Source organism: Pleurodeles waltl, chromosome 4_2 (genome assembly GCF_031143425.1).
Source record: "Pleurodeles waltl isolate 20211129_DDA chromosome 4_2, aPleWal1.hap1.20221129, whole genome shotgun sequence".
In the NCBI taxonomy this organism is placed as follows: Eukaryota; Metazoa; Chordata; class Amphibia; order Caudata; family Salamandridae; genus Pleurodeles; species Pleurodeles waltl.
Window position 1 is genome coordinate 553003941 of NC_090443.1, and position 24789 is coordinate 553028729.

General features: G+C 42.8%; 1 protein-coding gene across 6 annotated transcripts in view; it reads left to right on the top strand.

Annotated features, from left to right (window-relative positions):
* LOC138293086 (ADAMTS-like protein 2) overlaps positions 1-24789 on the top strand; it is a 282169-nt gene that overhangs the window by 68754 nt on the left and 188626 nt on the right. For 2 of the 6 annotated variants that reach the window (XM_069232089.1, XM_069232090.1), the window contains exons 3-6: positions 10566-10668; positions 20995-21140; positions 22269-22392; positions 23331-23411. In XM_069232089.1, coding sequence (XP_069088190.1) covers positions 10566-10668; positions 20995-21140; positions 22269-22392; positions 23331-23411 — 454 coding nt within the window. Of the gene's footprint in view, positions 1-6219; positions 6296-10565; positions 10669-20989; positions 21141-22268; positions 22393-23330; positions 23412-24789 lie in introns of those variants that run through there. The other 4 variants (XM_069232092.1, XM_069232088.1, XM_069232091.1 and 1 more) reach the window with 4 other exon arrangements.

The window sequence follows — 24789 nt, forward strand, 5'->3', positions numbered from 1 at the left end:
ACCAATTTCCTCCAAGGCCTATCAGGTAGTTTAACTGGCAATATCAGTGCAGAACAAGGTTTGGCACTCTTGTCACTTTGGGCACAAGCAACACAATTTCGCACAAATCTGTCAACCATTGCATCCACACCTGGCCACCAGAAAAATTCCTTTACTTGCCGTTTATTCCGAGACATTCCGTTGTGACCAACATGACTCCTTTGCACAATCACATCACGTACTCCCTTCGGAGGAATTATTCTGTCACCACGCATGATTATACCATTTTCTAAACTAAGTTCACTCTGCAATTTCCATAACACTGCACTCTCACCTATCAGAGATCTCTCACTAGGCCACCCATCGCTCATGTATTTTTTTATCAATTGCATTTCATTATCTTTCATCATTTCTCGTTCCCATACTTGTTCAGTTAATACCGTTTGTTCTGTCTCACGATTCATCTCAGAACCAGAAATTACATCAGTATACGTATATGCAACATCACATTCCAAGTCTTCATGTGCATCTTGAATAGGTAACCTAGACAATCCATCAGCAATAAAATTGTCTTTACCGGGTATATACTCTGTTTCAAAGAAATACATTTGCAACTTGGAAGCAAGTCTTGCTAATCTTGGAGACAAATTCCGTCCACCGCCCGGTTGTAGAAGATTTACTAAAGGTTTGTGGTCTGTATGCAATTTAAATTTTCTTCCCCACACATATATTCGAAAACTTTCTACAGCCCATGAAGCTGCTAACAGTTCTTTCTCAATCACTGAGTAATTTCTTTCAGATTGAGATAAAAGTGCGTGAGGCATAAGATACAATCCAATTCTCACCATTATTTTTCGGCGATAAAACAGCCCCAATGCCATAATTACTTGCATCAACTGCAATCATACAATCAGCATTCGTTACAAATGGTTTCAGACATGGTGAGTTCACAATTTCTTGTTTGATACAGTCACAACATTCTGGAGGTGATTCTGACCCCGGCGGTACTAGACCGCCGGGGCCAGGGTCGGCGGGAGCACCGCCAACAGGCTGGCGGTGCCCCGCAGGGCATTCTGACCGCGGCGGTTCAGCCGCGGTCAGAAGAGGAAAACCGGCGGTCTCCCACCGGTTTTCCGCTGCCCTTCTGAATCCTCCATGGCGGCGCAGCTCGCTGCGCCGCCATGGGGATTCAGACACCCCATACCGCCATCCTGTTCCTGGCGGTTCGCCTGCCAGGAACAGGATGGCGGTATGGGGTGTCGTGGGGCCCCTGGGGGCCCCTGCAGTGCCCATGCCAATGGCATGGGCACTGCAGGGGCCCCCGTAAGCGGGCCCCACTTTGAATTTCACTGTCTGCATTGCAGACAGTGAAATTCGCGATGGGTGCAACTGCACCCGTCGCACCTTCCCACTTCGCCGGCTCAATTCTGAGCCGGCGTCCTCGTGGGAAGGGTTTTTGTACTGGGCTGGCGGGCGGCCTTTTGGCGGTCGCCCGCCAGCCCAGTGCAAAAGCCAAAATACTCTCAGCGGTCTTGCGACCGCGGAGCGGTATTTTGGAGGGGGGAAGTCTGGCGGGCGGCCTCCGCCGCCCGCCAGACTTAGAATGACCCCCTCTGACTGTTCTTGCTCCCAAACAAATTGAACATTTTTCTTTAAAAAAATTCTCAAATTCTCCACCTTGGTTGCATAATTCTCAATGAACCGAGAATAAAATTCGGTGAGACCCAAAAACGACATTAATTGTTCCTTACATTCTGGTATAGGTGAGTCCACTATTGCTTTTACATGACTCACTTTGGGACGAATACCTTCAGATGAAATGACTTGTCCTAAATATTCCACTTGGGATTGGCCAAATCTGCATTTATCTTTCCTTACAGTTGAGCCATTTTTGTCAAGCAATGTTAAAACATGCTTGAGAACTTTGTCGTGTTCCACCTTATTCTTGCCATATATCAATATGTCGTCCTGGAACTCCCTCGCATTACTCACGTCACAAAAGATCTTGCTCATCTCCCTTTGGAATACTGCAGATGCACTGGCAAGACCAAAGGGCATTCTTTTATACTGAAATGCACCTTCCGTCGTTAAAAGTGCCGTGTAATGCTTTGAACATTGATCCAGTTCTATCTGGTGATATGCACTGGATAAATCAATAGTAGAAGAGATTGAAGCTTGGCACACAGAAGAAACCAATTCTTGCAGATTTGGGAATGGAAATGTATCAACCCAGATCACTTCATTCAAGGATCTTAAGTCGACACACAATCTGAGATCCCCATTCCTCTAAAGAGATAAAACTACTAGTGATATCCAATCTGAGCTCTCAATTGGTTCGATAATATTTTTGACGCACAAATCCTTCAACAATTCTTTTAACTTAGGTCTATAATTTACTGGAACATTGCATACTTTATGCCTCACAGGACTTGCTTTTTCGTGTAATATAATGTTATGTTTAAATCCTTCCAATTTACCTAACCACTTCGAAAACACTGTAGGATACCATTCGTCTAATTTGTCATACTGCAGCTCTCCCAGAAAATCATGCTTCAACACTGCATACACGGGATGAGATTTCGTAGGATCAATCTTAATTCCTAATTTCTTTATGTGTGGCCATCCTAAAATTGTTTGGCCCCTTTCAGCTATGTATAGCTTACCTGCACACTGTTTTTGCCCAAACTCCATATGTACATTGACATAACCAACAATAGGAATTGTGTGTCCTGAGTAACTCCCAGGATTCACATCTGAAGGTATTAACTTCCTACCAGGTCACAAGCTCTTAAATTTACTTAAACACATGATCGTAAACCACGCACATGAGTCAACCATGGTAGTGACCACCACGCCATCTATGCGCAAGTCACAAGTGGGTAAACCAGCCGACCGATCCTGGGACATTCGATCATCATTAGGTAACACACTCAAAACCACTTCATGCACCCCTACACAATAGAGATCTTCTTGCCTACAAATATAACTAACCCCTTTCATACTCTTACACACTTTGCTAAAGTGTCCTATTTTCTTACATAGATTGCAACACTTGTTAATCGCTGGACACTTCTTAAAATTTGCTAAGTGGTCAGCAGCACCACATCTGTAACAATTCCTTTTAGTACTCTTCTTCCATTCAATTCTCTTTTCAACACCTTTCGAGTCTTTAGTAATAGCGCTAACATCAACCACAACATGCTCAGCATCATTCATATTCTTCCTGACGGGTTGAATACATTTTTCAGACACTTCCATTGTTCACGCTACATCAATTGCACGGTTCAGGGACAAGTCGCTACCACACGACCACAATTTCTCTTGAATTTTGCGAGATTTTGTTTTCATCTAAATCTGATCCCGCAAAACTTGGTCATACGACATTTGTTCAAACTTGCAAGTAACAGCTAAACCTCTAAGAGCAGCTACTGGATGACAGCTCAGCATGACAGCGCAGGTTATCTTGGTCAGCTCTTCCTGCTTCCATCTTCTTTGCATGCTCCACAAGATACTCAAAGGGCTACTATTTGACACCAGACGCACCACCATGCAAGCCCTCATCATAAGACTAGACTACAGCAACACACCCTAGAGTGGGATCTCCAACCATCTGATACACTGACTCCAGACCATCTAGAATGCTGTAGCGAGGCTCATCATCAACCTTTCAGAGCTCACCCACATCTCAGCACACCTCAGAGAGCTCCACTGGCTTCCGATCCAGAAACACAGCCAATTCAAACTCCTTTTGCACATTTACAAGGCACTGCACAACATCGGACCAACATACCTGAACAATCATCTACACTTTCACCAACCCTCCAGCTCACACACATCCCCGGCATTCACAAAAGCAGAACAGGAGGTTGAAGATTCTTCTACATCGTACCCAAGACCTGGACCGACCTCTCTCAACACATCAGGGCCTCCTCCTCACTTCTTGAATACTGCAAGAAGCTGGAAGACCTGGTTATTGAATATTTCTGACGCCAACATCCTTCGTCCTACGCCTGCTCCAGCACCTGGACACCCTCATGGGTGATTAGCTGTGCCATATAAGTCTACATAACATATCATAATATGGGGCAAAGCACAAGTGAATCAATGTGCAACCCCAGAGAACACAAAATGCCAAAGCTTCAAATCCAGGTACCCACACCACCAGTTACTAGGCAATGACTTTTCTGTAGACTGTTCATGGAAATTAACATACCCTTTGCCACCAATCTTGCTGATACCGCTAGTACGGGACAGATGCAAACAAGTTCAGGTGACGGCACTTCTGATAGCTTCCCAATGGGCCAGACTGACATGATTTTCAAACCTAGTGGAAATGGCATAGGGCGGAATGATGAGACTCCAAGCCCATCAGGACCTGCTCACAACACAGAGGGCCAGGTGCACCATCCAGAACTGAGTACCATCCGTCTAGTGTCAAAGCTCCTGAAGACATGGAGTTTGAACATCCTAGGTTGCCACAGAGGACACTGGAAGTCCTTAAAGAAGCCAAAAGGGTGACCAAAGGAAGGTGTTATATGGACAACTAGAACAGGTTCATTCACTGTGCAATATAAACAGACGCAAAGACACCTGGGCAAGGAGACTGCCGTTACCAAGTACCTTAAATACCTTCTAGGGACTAATGCCTCGCTTAAGATACATCCCTCTACCATAGTGGCATATTCTGGAGGTGTCATAGGAAGAAGTTTTTTTAGTACACCAGTACTCAAAAGGTTTCCGGAACGGGTAAAAAAATTAAACAACCACACTTTTATGACACTTAAATCTGGTACTCACACAGTTGATGAAGCTACCCTTTTGAGTCCTTGCACAAGGGGGACACAAATACTTACAGCTTAAGACGTCTTTGTTCATAGCCATCACACCCTTATGAAGCGTGAGAGAGTTACAAACTTTCACTGCTCAAGAACCCTACTTACAAATACACAAAGCTAGAATAGTGATGAGCACGGATACAAAATTTCTTCCTTTTATTCCTTCTTATACACTGGATGTTAGAAGGGCAGTGATGTACTGCTTAAAAGAAATAAAGCACTACAAAATGGGAACCCCTTTATTTGCAGCAGCTTGCAAGGTTTGCTGGTAACCAAGGGAACTGTTGCAAGGTGGATAGTCGAAACAATCAAGATATGCTGCAAGAGGGCAAAAGTAGCTTTGCAAGAGAAACGAAGAGCACACTCAACAAGGGAGAAGGCAGCAACACTGGCTTTCACTGTCAATGTGTTGGTTAATGACATTTTCAAAGTAGCCACATGGTTTTCTGTGTTCATGTTTACCAAGCACTACTGTATGTATGTTCAAGCTAACAAAGAGCACAAGTGGACAGCAAGTACTTTAACATCTGTTTGCAAACACACTCGATTCAACCCAACCTCCCAAAGTAAGGGAACTCTGCTACAAAATCTATCCTAAACAGGTGAATCCAGAAAAGATTCACACTGAAAAACTGAATGGTTTCTGACCCATAGGCATAGTTTTATAGCTTGAAAATATTTCTGATTTCACATGTGACCCTCCCACCCTCCAAACAAAGATGGTTGATTTGTAACACAAATGGAGAGAACAGAGACTGAACTAAGGGTAGCCAAACCTACCAAGTCGCCAGGGGAAAAAGAATCTGAAGATGATGACCATTTGCAAGCGTTTTTATGGCATTCGTGCGACTACATTGGGGGATGGATATGGCATCAAATGGCGGTCGACATCGACAACACCAACATATTAAAAAGGCATTCTGGACCCAACCACTAGATGGCGGAATAATGCACACACTTACATTTAAGAAACTACTTTGGTCCGTAAACATACATACAATATTGTGATAGTCAATATTCTGACGACAGTATTTTTGTTGGGTAATAATTTTGTGCTGAAGTTTCTGACACACCACCATGATTTCATTATAGAGCATTTGCACTCCTTGTTCTAGCGGGTGCTCTGTGGTTCCAGTGGAAAATATGTGGGCTCTAACACTGTGAAGCAGTTCTTTGAATACCCTGTACTTTCTGTGAACTCTGCTGTCTAATATCTAGCTGTTGCAGTTGCTGTTTGTTTATTGTGAGTGGTGAAGTCTGCCCCAATGTAGATAACAATGAGACTCCTCCCTGAGCTCTCATTAGTAGGTTTGTGAGCACTTTTGCGTAGTCTAAAGGTAAAAGTTGTTTGTGGACTTCCATGGCTGGTGAAGAATATCTTACCTTTTCTCTTGTCGTCCCCTAGGCTTGGAGTGTATCCAGGGTTGGACAGCTCAGTGTGTCTGGGTCAAACCAAACAGTACCAGCTGTGTCAGGAGCAGGTAAAACTGTATCTTGTATATGCATGTCTTGTGGGCCACTGGCCAAAGAGTGTGGTCCCGTCACAGTGAGTGAAAGGGGATCTCCATATTCTGTGGGTTCACAAGTCCTTCTCCATGAGGGTGAGCGAACCTCCATGTTCTGGTATGATAGTGCCTCAGTTTCTTCTGTTAATAGGTTATTTTCTGCTTTTGGTTTGGTAGGGTTATTTGTTATAGTTTTTGGATCATGCCTTGTGATATAATAAAACAATGCTTGATTTAAGGTATGGGTTCATTCACACCACCAGTGAAGCAGCGACCTGCACCCTTCTGGCCAATATCTCCACCTCCTCAAAATATATGCCGAAGATGAGGCCAGGATCCAAATGCATTCAACTGAAAGCTCACATTTAGGGGGTCATTCTGACCCCGGCGGTAATTACCGCCATGGCGGAGGTTGGCGGTAGCACCGCCAACAGGCCGGCGGTGCTCCGCCGGGCATTCTGACCGCGGCGGCCAGAAGCGGAAAGCCGGCGGTGTACCGCCGACTTTCCGCTGCCCGTCAGAATCCTCCATGGCGGCGGAGCGCGGATTCTGACACCCCCTACCGCCATCCTGTTCATGGCGGTTCTCCCGCCAGGAACAGGATGGCGGTAGGGGGTGCCGCGGGGCCCCAGTAAGAGGGCCCCACAAAGTATTTCAGTGTCTGCCTAGCAGACACTGAAATACGCGACGGGTGCAACTGCACCCGTCGCACCTTCCCACTCCGCCGGCTCAATTCTGAGCCGGCCACCTAGTGGGAAGGTTGATTTGCCCTGGGCTGGCGGGCGGTCTTTTGAATCTCAGAATCACCGCCGCGGTCTTTTGCCGTCCGCCAAGGTCAGAATGACCCCCTTAGTGTTGCTGTACTTATCAAGAGGTTAATTTCCATCCTTTTTATTTTTCAAGACAAGCCCTAGGGGTACCTTAGGAAGGTCCACCCTAGGCCTGTCTTACCTAAAGGATGCTTGTTACCCAGTACCTTTCCTAGTCCTATGGAAGAAACTATAGGCTTTATAGAACTGGTGGTTGGGAAACCGGACACATACTTACAGTGGGAAATAGCCTTGCACTTCAATATCAACTTCCGGAAGCAAAATTATCTTCAACCTGATAACATGCACATCTACACTGAACCTAACCATAATACTACCCCTTGCTTTAAAATAAGTAAAATTAAACCAAGTAACCTCAATCTAATAATATTGCTGATCCTGAATCTAAGTTAAATTAAAATACAAATACATCAAATAGTATTAAATTAAATAATATTATATTGTAGTGTGGTCAGTTTTACGTATTCGTTGCGCTTTAGCTTCAGGCTTTAGGCCTTTATGCACTTTGCCCTGAATATATTTTATTCATTTGCTGACAGCTTAGAGCCTCTGTGCACTTTGCTCTACATGCTTTTTATTAGGCTTCGTACTGTTATTTTTCGAATAGCCAGTTCTACGGTGTTGTTTTTTTTATTCATATCACACTGTTTTGCCTACTTCAGCACTGGAGTTCTCCATAACATTTACTCTGTGCTTCAGTCAAGGATACAGTCTGGTACATTGCCGATAGATGTGGTAGGAGTTTAGACTTGGCATTCCTGCGTAGGGACATTTTGTGATCACGATGACATGTTAGTTATAAAATCACTTCCTTGTCCCAATACACGCAAGAGGGAGATTCCGACCAGGGAACCACAACTAGACGCTGACTGCCTCGTTGCAGATGCTGAACCAAGATCACAGGTCTTTGCTCAGGTATGAGGGCTGATGTCTCCACAGTGATTCTAATAGGCAAGCTAGAAGCTTAACATGCTGTGCTCTAAATAGAACAAGCAGAGGGAGAGTAGAAACTGTTAGACAATATGATAGCTTTGTTCTTATGTTTTACTCTCCTGGTGACTATTTCAATCCTACTGTGTTGTATCGTTCTGGTTATTGCGGCTCACGCCTTAATATCTAAAATACAGTCGTTTTATTAAAATATTATATAAAACTTATACTGTCTTTGTCATTTGTATATGAGATCATATTGTAAATAAGAGAGTTGGTTTGGATCTGAGTAACCACGACTTCCCTGAGAAGTTCCAAAGATGTCATGCGCTCGGCTGCCGAATTATTCCTTCCACATGGGAGAAATAAGGCACTGCTAGTTAGCCGGAGCAAAAACCGGATTTAGGGTGACAGAGTTCTTTACAAGTGGGTCAGACTCAGTCCCCCACACCGTTATCGATCCTGCTGCCTAGAAATCCAGTAGTCTCATTTAGAATAATGAGAGCCCACGCGACATGGCGCCGCCAACGTTTGGTCAGGCTCTAATGTTTAGGTCCGACTGACTCTCTTGGTCTCATATATATTTTGACTCCTCGGTTCCGTATACGGAGACGTCTGTGGGGCTGAGGCTTTCCGCCGCCACGGGATAGGTGCTTCCTATTGCTTTGTGGTTGGTTGTTCAAGCTTGAACTTTGAAAGGAAAACCCCGATATTGGTGTGCCTTCTCTGACCTGGAGCTATTTTTTATAAATGGCGAATCCTAATGTAGTGAATATTTAAATAGTTCTATATTTAATTCATTTGGTAGCCTTAACCTGCCCACAAGGCTGCACCTGACCCAAATGATGTATTCAATTCCACTAAAATTATATAAATACCATTATATTAAATGAGAGAAACATATTGTTAACCCAAACACCATCCACAATTAGAGTAATTGCAATAATTGAATTAAACTTAACTTCAATGCTAAGTCTAACTAAAACCCTCAATAAAGCTAAATCAAATAATAATAATTAAATTAATAATACTTAAGTCATGTGTAATTCTTCATTAGTTTAAATGTAGATATATTTGATCGAATAAGTAACCTCAAAGTAATTTTAGTGCTAACCCTATTCCTAAAGTCAAATTACATCACATTAAATGAAGTTAGATCAAATAAGTAATTTTAGTTTATTACTAATGTTAATGCTAGAACATACCTTAACCGATGTAGAGCACTTTCAGTGGTGGTATTGTAAGTAGTGTTTTTTTTAAAGTAATGATTCTGTGTTATCAGTTAATCAGTACTGGGCGCGTGCTCGCATCATGCTCTGTCATCCCACGATTTGAGAGTACAGAACACGGTCCCTTCCCACTCCTTATTTCCCCACCTCTCCTTCTCTATTTAGTTTGACCCATTTTCTCTATTCCCCTTTCATTCATCCCATTGTCTTTTTTAATATATTTTCCATGAAAGGCTGAGGCTCAGCATGGAACACATAAACCCACCCTTATGTAGTAGGAGATTGTAACTGGTGGACTGAGGTCCCATTTCACCTGGGAACATGGACTGTTTCAGGGACGACAACTGGTGTATGAGAGGTGACTGGTGAATTATAGTCAACATGAGCAAGTCGACTATGATTGCCCCGACCTACAGAGACAGTCGCTAATGTCAGGAGTGTAGTTTGTTTCAAATAACAAAACATGACACAGTGCCTGGCATACTGGACCCTGTTTTTGTTATAGTGCATCAAGGTAAAAATCAGCCTCATTTCAATTTCTGTTAAAAACACTATTTCTTTAGTTTTGTTGATCTTCTGTTTTTTAATATGTGAGCTATATAGGTAGATATAGAAATGCATAATTTGGAGGTGCATTGTGGCCTGGAGGTGAGCATAGTTTTGGAAAGTTATAAGCCCTTTTCCAGGTGTTAAAGAAACAGTGGTAAAATATGCTGCTGCTCTTAGGGGCATCCTAGCAATCTTCCAAGGCAAAGGTTCCATATACGTGCTCAACTGATGTTGTGTGGATTCTGCTCAAACAGTTGTTTCCCCTTCCCTCCACAGAGGAGCCACTATTAATAGGGAAGCTTGTCCACCGCGACCATCCTTTGCCCTTGAAAGGTTGCAATATCCTTTTGTGAGAGGTGCAGTCTAGGGGAGAAGACTGAAGTCCTGCATGAAAGGTCAAGAGGCGCTCTGATGTGCTTTAATTGAGAGATCTTGAGCCGTAATTAAGTGTCCCAGTGTTGCCCTGACTGAGAGGTCCTGATTTACCCTTCAGTGAAAAGGGGGAATATTGGGAGGTGCCAAGTCTGTTCATTTCAAGCACCCTTAGTCTTCGGGTTTTGGCCAGAGTTCTTATGGAGTGGTCCTCAACAATGAACGGGATGTTCACGGTCAGTCTCTTTAAGAGATCAAAAAGTGCAGTGTCCATCCCCTCAGTTGACAGCCTCACCTCCACACTCTGACAGTGATTGTATTTTTGTTTGCTTGCAGGCATGTCCGTCTGATACAGTCAGTTTTAAGCAGCAACAGTGTGCGTCCTTCAATGGCAAGGCCTTCGGAAAACACTACTACATCTGGACACCACTCTATCCAGGTCAGTGCATGACGTAGATGTCTTTCAACTAACCTTCTACCCAAGACGTGATGCATACATGTGAGTGTGTGCCTGATGTGTATGCAGATGATAGTACTAAGCATGAATTATGCTTGTGAGCGAATGTGCATGTCTTTTTGGATTTGTGTGCAGTTTGTGTGTGTCTTTATTCATAAGGATGCCCAAGTGTGTGTATGTATGGATGTGTGTTGGTGAATTTGCGGATATGTATCTTTGTGTGTGTATTGCCATTGTGTGGTTATGTGTTTGTGTGCACGTCTGACCATGACTGTCTTCATGCCCAGGTGCATTTTACTGCTGCCTCTGTGTGTGTGTGTTCCTTATAGAACCTCAACAAACACAATCACAATTGTACAACTAGACTTAGGACCACATCTATTAAAGGGACATCTCCACTACCATTTCAGTGGGAAACAGCTGAACTTCTGACAGTGGAGCCTCACCTGACTCTGTTATCGGAAATTCTCTCCTTCCTTCCATTCAAAGGGTAAGATGGGTTTTAGAGGATAGTCATTGTTTCATGTCCAGCACAGTCATTGGCACCATGGTAGCCCGGCATGAGAAAGTAACAATGTCTCAAAAATGCAGGAATAAAACTCCAAGGGGACATGGATATTTATTGTTTGTTTTCCAAGGATAATCTCCGCCTTAGGGGGTTGTTGTTGGAAAAACATAAAATGCTGCCCTATGTCAATGCTGTACTGGCAGGGTGGACTAGCTGGCATAGACCAGGTTTGTGGCAAGTCTTCCGCTGTCTTGTTGACAGCTCTTTCGCCAGAAATTCAGCACCAGTCCGGTGGGGAAGGTTAAATATAACAGGCAGGTCATGTGGGGCCAATATTGGTGTCTCATTTCACCCTATGGCTTGAGGCATGTCTGCTAAGCTCTAAATGGACACCTTAGATTCAAAATAAATCATAAGGGAACATCCAGGGAATTGGTGGTAGGGGAACATGTTTCTCCAGGGTCAAAAGTTTTTTCCCTGTGGAGAGAAACAAGTTGTGAACGCCAATTGCACTCATAAAAGATTGTGAAGTTTTGATGTGCATTTGCACTCATGTAATTGTTTCACGTGCTTAATGGTATGCTCTGTGCTATTTCACATGCAGGAATTATGCTATATGCAAATGTAAATTCTCCAGTATTTTAGGGCCATATGTATGAACACATTGTCCCATAGACACAGAATAGGTCAAACCCTTTGATACATCTGACCCTTAACGAACATTCTTGGAAACCTGCTACTGTTGTAGCTTCCCCTCAACAGTGCTGGAAACCTTTGTGAATTCCAAATAAATCTGAAATGTTCTCCAAACTTACGAGGAAACCTGTGTGCGTAATTTCTGATCTATTTTTCATGAACTGGACCAGCAGACTTCCCGTTAAGTGCATATACATTTTAAATACTCCAGATTGTTTTCATTGCTTGTATCTGGAAGTTTGTTTTAGTCAGTGAGCACACACTTCACTGCAAAATCACTAAGTAGTCCTCTATTGCTGGGTTGTAAAGTGGGAAAGAAACAAAGACTATAACTTCCTCCCTAGGAGTTGGAAGTCACAGTGGTATGAAACGATGCCATTTGCTACTACACCAACTACAAGTCTCGCCTCTACTATGGTGGAGACTCCAATTCAAGCCCGTTGGCACTACTATTCGAAACATGATAAGAGATTGCTGATAAGAGGACCTACCACACCCTAATGCATCCTCCAGCTAGAACATGTGCTTCTGCAGTTTCTGAGGACTACCAGATGATGAATGGAACAGATTGGTGTGGGTGGGATAGTGTAATTCTGTACATGTCAAAAGGTGTTGGAGCCTCTGTGGATCTCTCAAGCTTTAGGAATGAGTAGATCATAGTGTAAGGGGGAAGAGTGTGTTTGATGGCATGTGTGGCCGTAGATACACAAGTTCTGAATACTTCTGCTATCTAGTGTTGGGTCCGGATGAGTGCAAGTTGTTTTCTTCGAAGAAGTTGTCAGAGTCACAAGGTAAAGTGACCCCTCCTTTTGGTGATACTGCACATGGGCATCAACTCCATTGTTAGATAGTTTTCTTTCTGCCATTGGGTTCAGACATGTTCTCTCGTGTGTTCCGGTTCGAGCCGCTTCGAGCACCTTCGGAATAACTTTGACTTCTATACTCTGCAGTATTGTTTTTGATCGCGCTTCATTCACATTCAGGATGCAAAACACACTTCGTCGGGTCGACGTACTCTGCTCTCAGCCTTTGGGCCTTGCCTGATCAAGCCTCTCTTTTTTCTACACTTTGATATCTAACTGAAATTTGCTGCTGATGGAACGGACACCTTTTCGTTTTTGCCCTAGGTGTCATGCTAAAAAAACCCACACAGATCTCCACTGGGTTTGTAACCTTTGTTTATCACCGGATCACAAAGAAGAGGGCTGTGAGGCCTGTGGATCGTTTCGGTAGAAGAAGATGCTAGGAGATCATCCGTCACGTCGAAAAGAAAGGCAGCGAAAAGACCTAGAGGAGACACCAGATGTCTTAGATCTCCAGGACATCAAGCCGCAGGAAAAGTTCCACGAGACTACTGCGGTGGAAGAGGATGCCTTATCCATTTCGGGATCTAGATCTGAGTCAGAGGCTGAAGAGGGCATACAGACACAACAGATACCATTGCTGCAGCACGCAGTAAGTACAAAGGCCCATGTACTAAGGAAGCATTCCGCTTCAACAGAGACTAATGCTATCTGGCCACCTAAGCCCGCAGGCCATGGTCAGCACCGAATCATTGCCAAGGATGCCCCGCCTTCCAGCTAGGCACTGAAGGCCAAGCCTAAAGACTCCTCCCATAAAATGGCCTCAGAGATTTCAGCACCGACCCAACCTGGGCTGTCTTCGGTCCCAACAACTTCGGCATCAAGTTTTTCAGCACTGAAATCAAAACATTCTTAGACGCCAAAAGTTCTGCCATTCGGATCGATATCACCTACTTCAACACCAGAGCCTATTTTACAGACTTTGGAAGAGAAGCTTGATCCGCATCAAAAGACTACATATTCAACCAAATACTGGTCGGATCGTGGCAAAATCTTCTCATCTTAAGCCTCAGACTTCATTTGAGGAGGCTATTGATGTCCAACCATCTCCACAGAAAAAAAGGAAAAAGAACATTGCCACCAGTCCATTACCTCCACCTTTACCCTCCCTCTCCTCCACCTCTACCTCCTTCACCACATCATTTACACTCGGAGGCAGACGATTTAATACACAACACTCCATTATAGTCACAATAATCCTATGTAGAAGATCAGGAGAGGGATAATAACACACAACAGCCATAATTAAATCCTTGGGACACATATATTGACCCACCAGAGGCACAGATCCTGATTTATATCCGTCAAAACCATCTCCACCAGATGACACTAAATCCTTAAATGAGCTGGTACCTAGGGCAGCCTCCATGCCATCAGGTCCCATTGCATAGGGACACTATAGAAGATGCTTTTCTATTCGAAACCCTTTCTTCCACCACTATGGTTTCTCAATATCTGCCCATGTTAAAGGACATGACGCGGCATGCGGAGGACATTTTTAAAGACCCTGTTTGCTCCCGAATAATTACACCCAGGGTTGGCAAAAAATATAAACCAGCCCCATCAGATCCTGCTTATATTAGGGACAGATTTCACCAGATTCCTTAGTAGTCTTCATTGCTCGTAAAAGAGCTAAAATCGCAAACATCTGGGGACGCACCTCCACCAGACAAAGAGTCACAGCTCATTGATGCTTCAGGTAAAAGGGTGAGGGTTCAAGCAACCAACCACTGGAGATTTGCCAACACACAAGCCCTATTTCAAGATATGACAGAGCACACTGGGACGAGATGGAAGATCTTATTCAACATCTCCCAGAAGAATTTCAAAAGAAAGGACAACAACTTGTACAGGAGGGCAAGTTGATTTCCAAAAACTGTAATAAATCTCCTCTTGATGCAGCAGATAACAGCTGCCAGGGGAATAAACACAAGAGTATTATTACACCGTCATGAATGGCTGCGTATATCAGGTTTTAAACCTCAAGTCCAACAAACGTTGTTAAATTCCCCCTTTGATCAAGAACATCTTTTTGATCCACAAGTAGACCAAGCTCTAGAAAAAATTAAAAAAGATGCTGATGTTGCCAAGTCTTTGGGAGCTCTACAAACTCCTGGAAGCCGAGGCTTCTTTACTCAAACAAGTTTTAAACAAAGTAATAGACAATCAGCATAAGAATCCTCCACCTCTTTCAGACAGCAACATTCACCATCCCCTTCAAGAGGTTTATATAGAGGACCATATAGGGGAAACAATTCCAAAGGTAGAGGAAGAGATGTCTCCACTCGCGCCACCCCTCCCACCTCAAAACAGTGACTCTCTCCTCATTCCCACCCAATCACACAAACTTGTCAGGGGACGTCTACAGCAGTTTTCCTCCAACTGGCAAAATATAATAACTAGTGGTTGTTGGACATTATCCAACATGGTTATTGCCTGGAGCTCATAACCACACCTCCAAATATATCCCCAGGAAAACACAAACTCTCTCTAGAACATCTACAATTGTTAAATCAAGCGGGACAGGCTCTCATTCACAAAGGTACAATAGAGTTAGATCCCAGTCATCAGAAGGGAAAATTAGTTTATTCTCTCTATTTTCACATTCCCAAAAAAGATGGGTCCCTTTGTCCAATTCTAGATTTCAGACCACTGAATCAATACATCCTATCGGAGCATTTTCATATGGTCACTCTGCAAAGTGTAGTACTACTATTACAACAAGGAGACTTCATGTCTGCCCTAGATCTAAAGGATGTTTATTTCCACATCCCAATACATCCAGCACACAGAAAACATCTGAGGTTTGTCATTTGGCAGATTTTACTAGTTCAAAGTTCTCCCATTCAGCGTAACAACTGCACCTCATGTATTCACAATTTGCATTGCAATAGTCGCAGCGCCTTTACGCAGACAAAGCATTCATGTCTTCCCATATCTGGACGATTGGCTTATCATATCTAGTTCCCTTCAGCAATGTCTTCAGCACACACAGACAACCATTCATCTCCTACACCAGTTAGGGTTTACCATCAAAGTACAAAAATCACACCTACAATCGTCTCAGATTCATCCCTACTTAGACGCTGTTCTCAACACACATTTAGGATTAGCCTACCCCAATCCAATCAGGATTCAAAATATAACAACTCTATTGACTTAACTATTTCCCAATCAATATTTTCCAGTATGAACAATCCAAACAAATCTAGGGGTGATGGCATCTTGTATTGTAATACTCCCATATGCAAGACTACACATGTGTCCGCTGCAGGAGTGTCTGGCAAGTCAATGGTCTCAAGCAAAGGGTCAGATACACGATCTAGTGTTGGTAGACAGCTGCACCCACTCTTCTCTGCAATGGTAGAGCACATAAAATCTGACAAAAGGGTGGCTGTTTCTAGACCCTGTTTCCCAGCTCACTCTCACAGCGGACATCTCACTTACAGGTTGGGGTGCTCATTGCCTCATTCTTTCAATACAGGGGATGTGGGATACCAAACATCATGCTCTGCACATAAATAACTTGAAGCTTCAACCAATTACCTAGCACTTTAAGCTTTTCTTGTTCACCTCCAAGGTAAGACTGTTTTAGTCCCGACAGACAATACAACAGCCATGTTTTATTTACAAAAACACGGGGTACTCTCTACAGTTGTCTCGATTAGCTGAGATGATCTGGTATTGGGCAATTCAACACCACATTCAACTGTTAGCAGAACACCTCCCAGGGAAGGACTACAACCTTCCGACCTACTCAACAGGACGTGGCAACAAGCCCATGAGTGGGAACTCCACCCTCCAGTCCTACAAAAATACTTCCATCAGTGGAGATTTCCACACATAGATCTGCTCTCCCCAAAATACTCAAACTTTGCCTTAAGGATCCCACACCCCCCTCTCCAAGGGTAATGCTCCATGGATGAATTGGTCAGGGATATTTGCTTACGCTTTTCCATTTCTTCTCCTCTTTTCCTTTGTGTTGAGGAAGCTCAAACAATCCTCTACTGGTGGCTCCAACTTGGGCATGTCAATCATGGTTCACAACACTACTCAAACTTTCAGAAGTTCTGCACAAGAAGCTTCCCCTATGCCCGGACCTTCTCGCTCAGAACCTTGGAGAAAGTAGACACCCAAATCCCAAAGAACTCAACCCTGTGATTTGGCTTCTGAAGTCAAAGAGTTTGGATATTTACCCTTACCTCCTGAATGCATGACCATTCCTAAGGAAGCATGCAAACCCACAACTAGATCCGCTAAATGGAAAAGGTTTGCTATTTATTATCTAAACAAACAAATGTATCTATTTAATGTAACGATTCAAGATATTGTTTGCTCTTTGCTCTACTTGCAAACATGTGGCCTAGCATATACCTCAATACTACTGCATTTGTCAGCAATAGCAGCTTATCTACAAAATAGGCAACATTTAACATTATTCAAAATCCCAGTTACTAAAGCATTTATGGAATGCCTTAAAAGCACCAACATGAAAGCCTAATATTGTGCATACCAGACTTATGTGATCTCCATTCGAACATTTATATAAATGTCCAATCCAGTTTCTTTTTTGGAAAGTAGCTTTTTTCGTGCTAATCTCTTCACTACAATGCATGAGTGAGCTTTAGGCAGTAACCTTAGAAGAACCTTTTTTCCAGGTACATAAGGATAGCGTAGTACTTTGTATCAACCCAAAGTTTTTTCCAAAAGTGTTTTCTGCTTTTCGGTTAAGCTCCCAGTTTTCTTTCCTCAACCTGATCCAGTTGCTGAAAGACGTCTACCCACCTTGGATGTTAAAAGAGCATTCATTTGTTACAATGATAGAACTAAAGACTGTTGTAACACTTAACAACTTTTTGTGGCTTTTTCACCTCCACATATAGGAAACACTATGGGTCTTATTACGAGCCTGGCGGTCTTAGGACAACCAGCCTCGCGATGGCGGTCGGACCGCCTCAGACAGGGCAGTCGGACCGCCCCAGCAGCCTGCAGCCTGGTGGTCCCTGCAGTTGTAATCCGTCAAGACAGCGCTGCAAGCATTACTGTCCTGGGGACTACGAGTCCCTATCCGTCAGCATTGTTTACCGCCCTGGAAAGGCTGGCAGAATGGGGGTGTCAGGGCCCCCTGGGAGCACCTGCACTGCCCATGCATTTGGCATGGGCAATGCAGGGGCCCCCATGCACAGCCCCACTGCACATTTCAGTGCCTGAATTACAGGTACTGAAATGTGCGATGAGTGCTGTCGCACCCGGCGCACCACAACATTGTTGCCGGCTCAATTATGAGCCGGCGTCAATGTTGTGGTGAGTGTTACACTGTTTTCTCCCGCTGGCCCAGCAGAACACTCCTAATATGGCGGGCAAACGATTTTCAGTCTTGGCGGTCTTTTGCCTGCAGCGGCTTCGGCGATCCTGTAAAAGGACCGCTGAAGTCGTAATGAGGCCCTATATCTAAAGCAGATATATCAAGATGGATAATTTAATGTATCTAAACATGCTTTACTAAGGCTAAAAGATCTTTACCTATACCTCCTAGAGCACACTCAACATGTAGAATAGGTGCTTCTACAGCTTTTTCGGGAAACATACCAATCATTGATCTATGCAAAGCAGCCACACAGTCAAATCCACACACATTTACTAAACATTACTGTGTGGAGGTCTTCGCACAGCGACAGGAACATGTTGGAGAAGCTGTGCTTTGTGCTCTTATTCAGACAACTGCAACACCCATGGGTTAGCCACAGATTTTTGAACGGCACTGCTTTACAGTCTATGCAGAGCATGTGTATCTACAGCCACACATGCCATAGAACGGATTATGTTACTTAACCCTGTAAGCATCTGTTTTTGGCATGTAGTGCTGTAGATTCACATGCATCCTCCCACTTCCCCGGACACCTGTGGCTGTTGTAGTATTTCTATTATACTTCACATGCATGGACCACTCTTACTAACACTGAATTCACACTCCATTCTCACCCAACTGTGGGAAAACAATCTAACAATGGAGTCCGTGTGCAGTATCACCGATAGGAGGGGTCACTTTACCTCATGACCATGACGACTTCTTAGAAGAAAAACAACTTGTACACATCCGGACCCAACACTGATGGCAGAAGTATGCAGTGCACGTGAATCTACAGCACTACATGCCAGGGCCAATTTCTTAAATGGTAAGTAACATAATCCTTATTGAGCAAGGAACATTGTATTTCTTCTAATTAAGCAGTTGTATGAAAAAGTAGGATATAACTCAAACCATTCTTGACAGACAGTTACTTTCAGTTGAAAATAAAATGAAAGCACTTGCGGGATGTGTCTGGCAATCAAATGCTAACAATAATGCTAAACATCACAAAGAAACTGAATATAACCAATTGGCATTATAAGTCTAAAGAGAGGAGAAACGCTAAACTGAGCGTTAAAAATATTGTTTTGTTCCACAAGTAATCTTAGTAAGTACTAGTAGTAACATTTTTTCAAAATAAATGTTTTTATTGGTTTAATAGAAAAAACACAAGTCATCTTAGGAGCAAAAGCTAACAGGCACCCTTAAAGTGACACAAAACAGCATGAAGGTGTGACAGTGGCAGCAGAAATATAAAGACAAAGTTAGTGTGAGTACAGAGGCAGTGTGAGGATGGAGGGCTATGAATATTGAAGCACTGTGAGAGCTCTAGTACATTGAGATTGGGACACAACAAAGATTGGGACACTGAAGATATAGGGGAATGGGTCCTCAGAAGAGAAGCTCGGTGTCACTGTGAGAACGGCCGTACTTGAGGACTACAGTAAAATGAGTCCAGAGGTTCTGTGAGGAGGAGGAATTTGATTGTGCGATTAATGACAAGGGTTAACCTCGAAGCAGTTTGCAATTGAGGATTGACTGTGAGGGCATGAAATGACTTAAGAGGCATTTGATAGCCTGGAGGAACGCTGATGAAAGAAGGCAAGGAGCATGTGGATGAAGAAAACTGATTACGCTCCTGATGCATGAAGAAGTTTGAGGAACTGTCTGTATAAATTGATTGAGAGAAGCGGGTCCCTTAAAGTAGTCATGTAAACAAGAAATTGGGAGTCTGAGTGTTGTTACTGGTATAATAAGCACACCCTCAAATAAAAATCCACCCTGCTTGGTTTCCTGGTTGCAGAGAGTCATCCTATTGTTTAGTAGGTCCTAATGAAAGTGGTGTAGAAAATGTGAAAGCCATCGAAACATATGTTGACCAACATTACGTGGAAGCCTTAGATATTTGGAGTACTAAATAAAAAATGATCCCTATAGTGAGCAAAATTGTATAATATAAAAAAAATTCTGAGGTTTCTGAGAGAAAATGTGCTACGAGTGTGGATGGATGTAGTTCAGAATAAGGGATGATAATTCAAGTGTGGTGGTGAGTTGTGTATATATGGATATATATTGATGTATAATAATTATCTGAATTTTGTATTGCAATTGTTGGTTGTTTAATGAGCTCAGTGTTAACCATGTTAACTGTGGTTAATGAAATGTATAGACATAATTGATGTATAAATTATGGGGGATATGTTTTTCAGAAAATTATAAAATTAAAAAAACAAAAAAAAACAAATTTGATTTGGTAAATATTGGGGTCATAGACTTGGTTAGATATATTTTGCCTATTTGTGTAGATAGATCAAGTGGTAACAATTATTTGCCACTATTAAGAACAATGGCTGTGAGTTATAAGGTTGTGTGTGAGTGCCAGTGCAGTTATTGTGAGGCAACCTCAGCCGACGACTGAGCTTGCAATCTTGCGGTATGGATAAGTGGTGATGGACTGAGGGAGCGAGTTCTTGAGCTGTCAGTTTGAGGTCTGACACTGTGTTCATCTCTACGCATCACAAAATATGAAGTCTAGGACTGAGTTGTTGTCTAAACGAGCAAGTTCTTAGGGTGCTGGTGTGAGTTCCTGCAATGGATTTATCTCCGCTTACAATAATGGCTGTTGTGGGACTAGGGCTGAGAAATCTAGGACTACATATGCTGTGTTTGTGTGTGGTGCATGTGTATGCATGTGTGTGTGTTAGAGAGAGAGAGATAACAATCTCTGCTATATTTGAGAAGTGTAGGACTATGCAGGGAGGGCCCAGAATTGTGGCTGTGACTTGAGGTCTGTGAGTGTGAGATCTTTGCTGGTGAGATTTAGGTGTAGGATTCAGACCGCCATTTTCGCTCCTCTAAGTAAATTAATTTTGTTCTGTGCCCCAGTACAGATGATTACACCAGTATCTCCAACAAGCCCTGCGACCTGCAGTGTACCACTGTGGGAGGAGAGAGGCAGCTGATGGTGCCAGCACAAGATGGCACATCTTGCAAAGATCGTACTTACCAAGGCGTCTGCATCAGCGGCAAGTGTGAGGTATTCAATTTCAATAAGTATCCTATTTTAGTGATGTCTGACAGGAAAAAAATTTAACACACTTCCTGGAGCATCAGTTCCAAACTATCCGAGTAAGTCAGATGGATTGGTCTTGGCTAGCAGGGTCCCCATGGTTCACTGGCATCTCAGGCCTACTATCCTCAAAAATCCAAAACGGTTCTTGTGGGGCAAGTGTAAGCCTCGATTTCCATGGCAGTAGTATAAACAAAGCCTCCCTAAGGTAGAGTTATGTAAATTGATTTTATTAAATATATACGCTTTAGTTCTATTTTCTTTCTTCCTTTATGCAAAACAAAGTCTTATAGTGCCTGGTTTGTCATCTGCCAATCCAACATCACATCAAAATCAAAAACATAAAAAATATACCTATGCAATTCTAAAGGTGCTTTTGAAACAAGTGAGGACGCAGTGAAAGTGAATGAGTGAATTCAAAGAGCCCCATTCAAGGTATATTTCATTCATGAGTGACGCACATATATTGTGCATCACCAATCTTCAACCCAAACAAATTGTAAACAGTCCACATTTAATATTGTCGACGCATGGACCCCAGAAGTAAATAAATTACTAACGGGCCATCATCAGGACCAAGAAAATCTATGGGAGACACCCAACAACACCTAATGACAACTCTTTGGGCTCCTTGAGACCACACCAAGGCCCTGTGACACTGCAGAGACCAAACACCCTCAAATGCTGTGCTGATAACTCAGACCAGAATAGGCATAACCTTCATATCACTGTGTGCCTGTATGTCCCATTAGTTGGACATCCAAATGAGGAGTTTTAACTAAAGAAAACCAGTCGGAAGGGTTAATCACGGGGTGGGCCAGATCCACCTTCTTATCCCTATCCCACTGGCGTCTCTTGCTCTAATTCAACCTACTATCCTGGCAGTTGGACCATACCGTTGTCTCAGCACAAGAAACATGTTTACTTACTTTCCTGACTCATTTTTCATACTTTATATGTTGGCTGGCATATTGCCAATTATTAATGAATAGCCTCATAAGATGTCTATTTTCATATACCTGTTGTTTTGATACATTGACCACGCCCCAATATCCCATTGACCATCTTTTTTTCCTCTGATCTTCTTTTTACTAGCCTGTGGGGTGTGACGGGAGGCTTCATTCCTCCAGGACGATGGATCGCTGCAGAGTGTGCGGCGGGGATGGCAGTGCTTGTTTCCGTGTCTCTGGCAGCTTCAGAAAGGGCATCTCACAGTTAGGTACTCAGGTTTCTATCATGGAATATGTCTGCCTCTAGAATCTTCTTCGCATCCTGTGCACAGTTAGGAGTGGAAGAGCAAAGGTAGAGAGAGAGAGTCAGATAAGAAATAAAGGAGAAAGAGGAGAACAAAAGAAACAATTAAATGAAATAACAGGCCCTGATGTACAAAGTCATTCTGCAGTCGCAAAGCCACAGGGTTTGCAACTGCAAAATGGCTTTTTGTTATTTACCAAACCCATTTTATGATTTGGTAAGACGTAACCGAATCTCAAAGTAGGCTGAGAAACCCATTACAAATTAGTATTTTAAAAGGGCATGTTTAGGGCATCCCACCAAACCACCAAATGGTGATTTATAATGCAAACTATGGTGCCAACTTTAAAAATATATATTTTTTTGTTTTTTGGCAAACACAGACACATTTCCTTTAAGGAAGCAGGTGGCATTCAAAAAAGTACTTAATTGAAATGCTATCAGAGATATAGTGGGCTGCTGAACCCAGCAGACCAAAATCTAATTTCTTTGATAACATCCAGGTTTAGTGAGTCACATATGTTCATGTCGTAGGAATTTGAAGAACCGACTAATTAATATGTCTGTCAGTTCTTAAAATTCTTCACAGGTTACATATTGTGACTAGTATTTTGCGACCAGTAAATAGTATATCTGGTCATCAGGAGTGGGCGAGGAATGTAGGAAGGAGAATGAGATGGACTGAAGAGGAATAGAGAGATGACTAAGGGTGAGGTATCAAAAGGGGAGATTAAATCACTCTTTGATGTATCAATAATTGTGTAAGTGTCTCATTGCAATGTTGTCAGACTGTGGAAGTGTTGAGGGTGAGGAGTTTTTGAAAGCAGTGGAGGTTTCATGACAGCAGTTTAGGTGTTAAAAGCTCTTAAAACGATGTTCTAATATATTTTCCTCCCTTTGTAGGCTACGCATTGATCACCCACATCCCTGCTGGAGCACTGGACATTCTGATCATTGAGCGCAGAAAGACTGAAAACATCTTAGGTAAACCGTTGAGTGTTTATGTACATGTTCCATGAAGGTATTTACAGATCTAGACTAGTTTACACTTTTAGCCATTTAACCACACACAGACCCCAAGATCCATGTAGGCTTAGATCTAAAGGATATAGGTAGGAGATGCCTGAACTTGTGTTGTAAAGTAGTAAACCAGACCAAGCAATAGAGAAGAAGATGACCAGGAAAAGTAAAACACAGCAAGCCAGGTGTTTGCAGCAGGCTTATATTAATAACTTCAGTTCTGCCTGTTTCCTGAGTATCAGATGTTTGCTATAGCCTTCAAGAAAGCCTTGGATATTGGTTGGATAAAAGGATGGTGCTGGGTCGTGCACATTCCTCATATCTCATGTGAAGGCTCCAGCAAGTTGTAGCATTACATTGTCCTGAATGGAGGAAGATGCTTGTTACCCGCACACACACTTATCTTCCACTTGCTCTCACTGCAAATGCCTTCATAGGGGCTTCTGTTTATGGTGACAGGGAGAGCAGTGCCAACTCTAGATGGGAAACTTGTGTCTAGAGGGACTTCCTGAGTGAGGGTGACCCTGGTAGTTATAGGAACTGTCTTTAACGCTGCATTCCCATTTATGTCCCATGTCGTCGCTGAGTTTGAGGATAGCATTATGTATAATAAGGAACATTGACAAGGAAACTGATGAAAGTATGAAAGTTAAAAATTTAAAGAGTTTAAAAAGAAATATGATGAAGTGCCAACTCTAGACAGGAAACCTGTGTCTAGAGAGACTTCCTGAGTGAGGGTGACCCTGGTAGTTGTAGGAACTGACTTTTACGCTGCATTCCCATTTATGTCCCATATCGTGGGTGAGTTTGAGAATAGCATTTTATATAATAAGGATCATTTACAAGGAAACTGATGAAAATATGAAAGTTACAGATTAAAAAAGTTTGAAAAGAAATGCACTGAAAATATGAAAACTTGGTCACAAATAATGGTGGTAAGAATTTAATGAATTGTGTTGATGAACCCAAAGATCCCAAAAGGTCTCTTTTAGTATAAGTTTGAAATTACCAAGTGAAGAATAACAGAATAGATCAGTCAAAGTTGAGTATACATCCAAGAAATCATTATTATACGTAAGGAGTGTGCAAGGAAAATGTTACTTACCCAATATGCATCTGTTTGTGGCATGTAGTGCTGTAGATTCACATGCTCTACATACATTTTCCGTATGATGGCATGTGTGGCTGTAGATACACATCCTCTGCAAAAACTGTGATGCAGTGCCTCTCCAAAGCGGTGGCTAACCTGTGGGTGTTGTAGTGGTCTGGAATACTGTACGTAGCACTGTGTGACCTATGTTAGCGTCTGTCGTGCTTAAATATCCACATAATAATGTTTAGT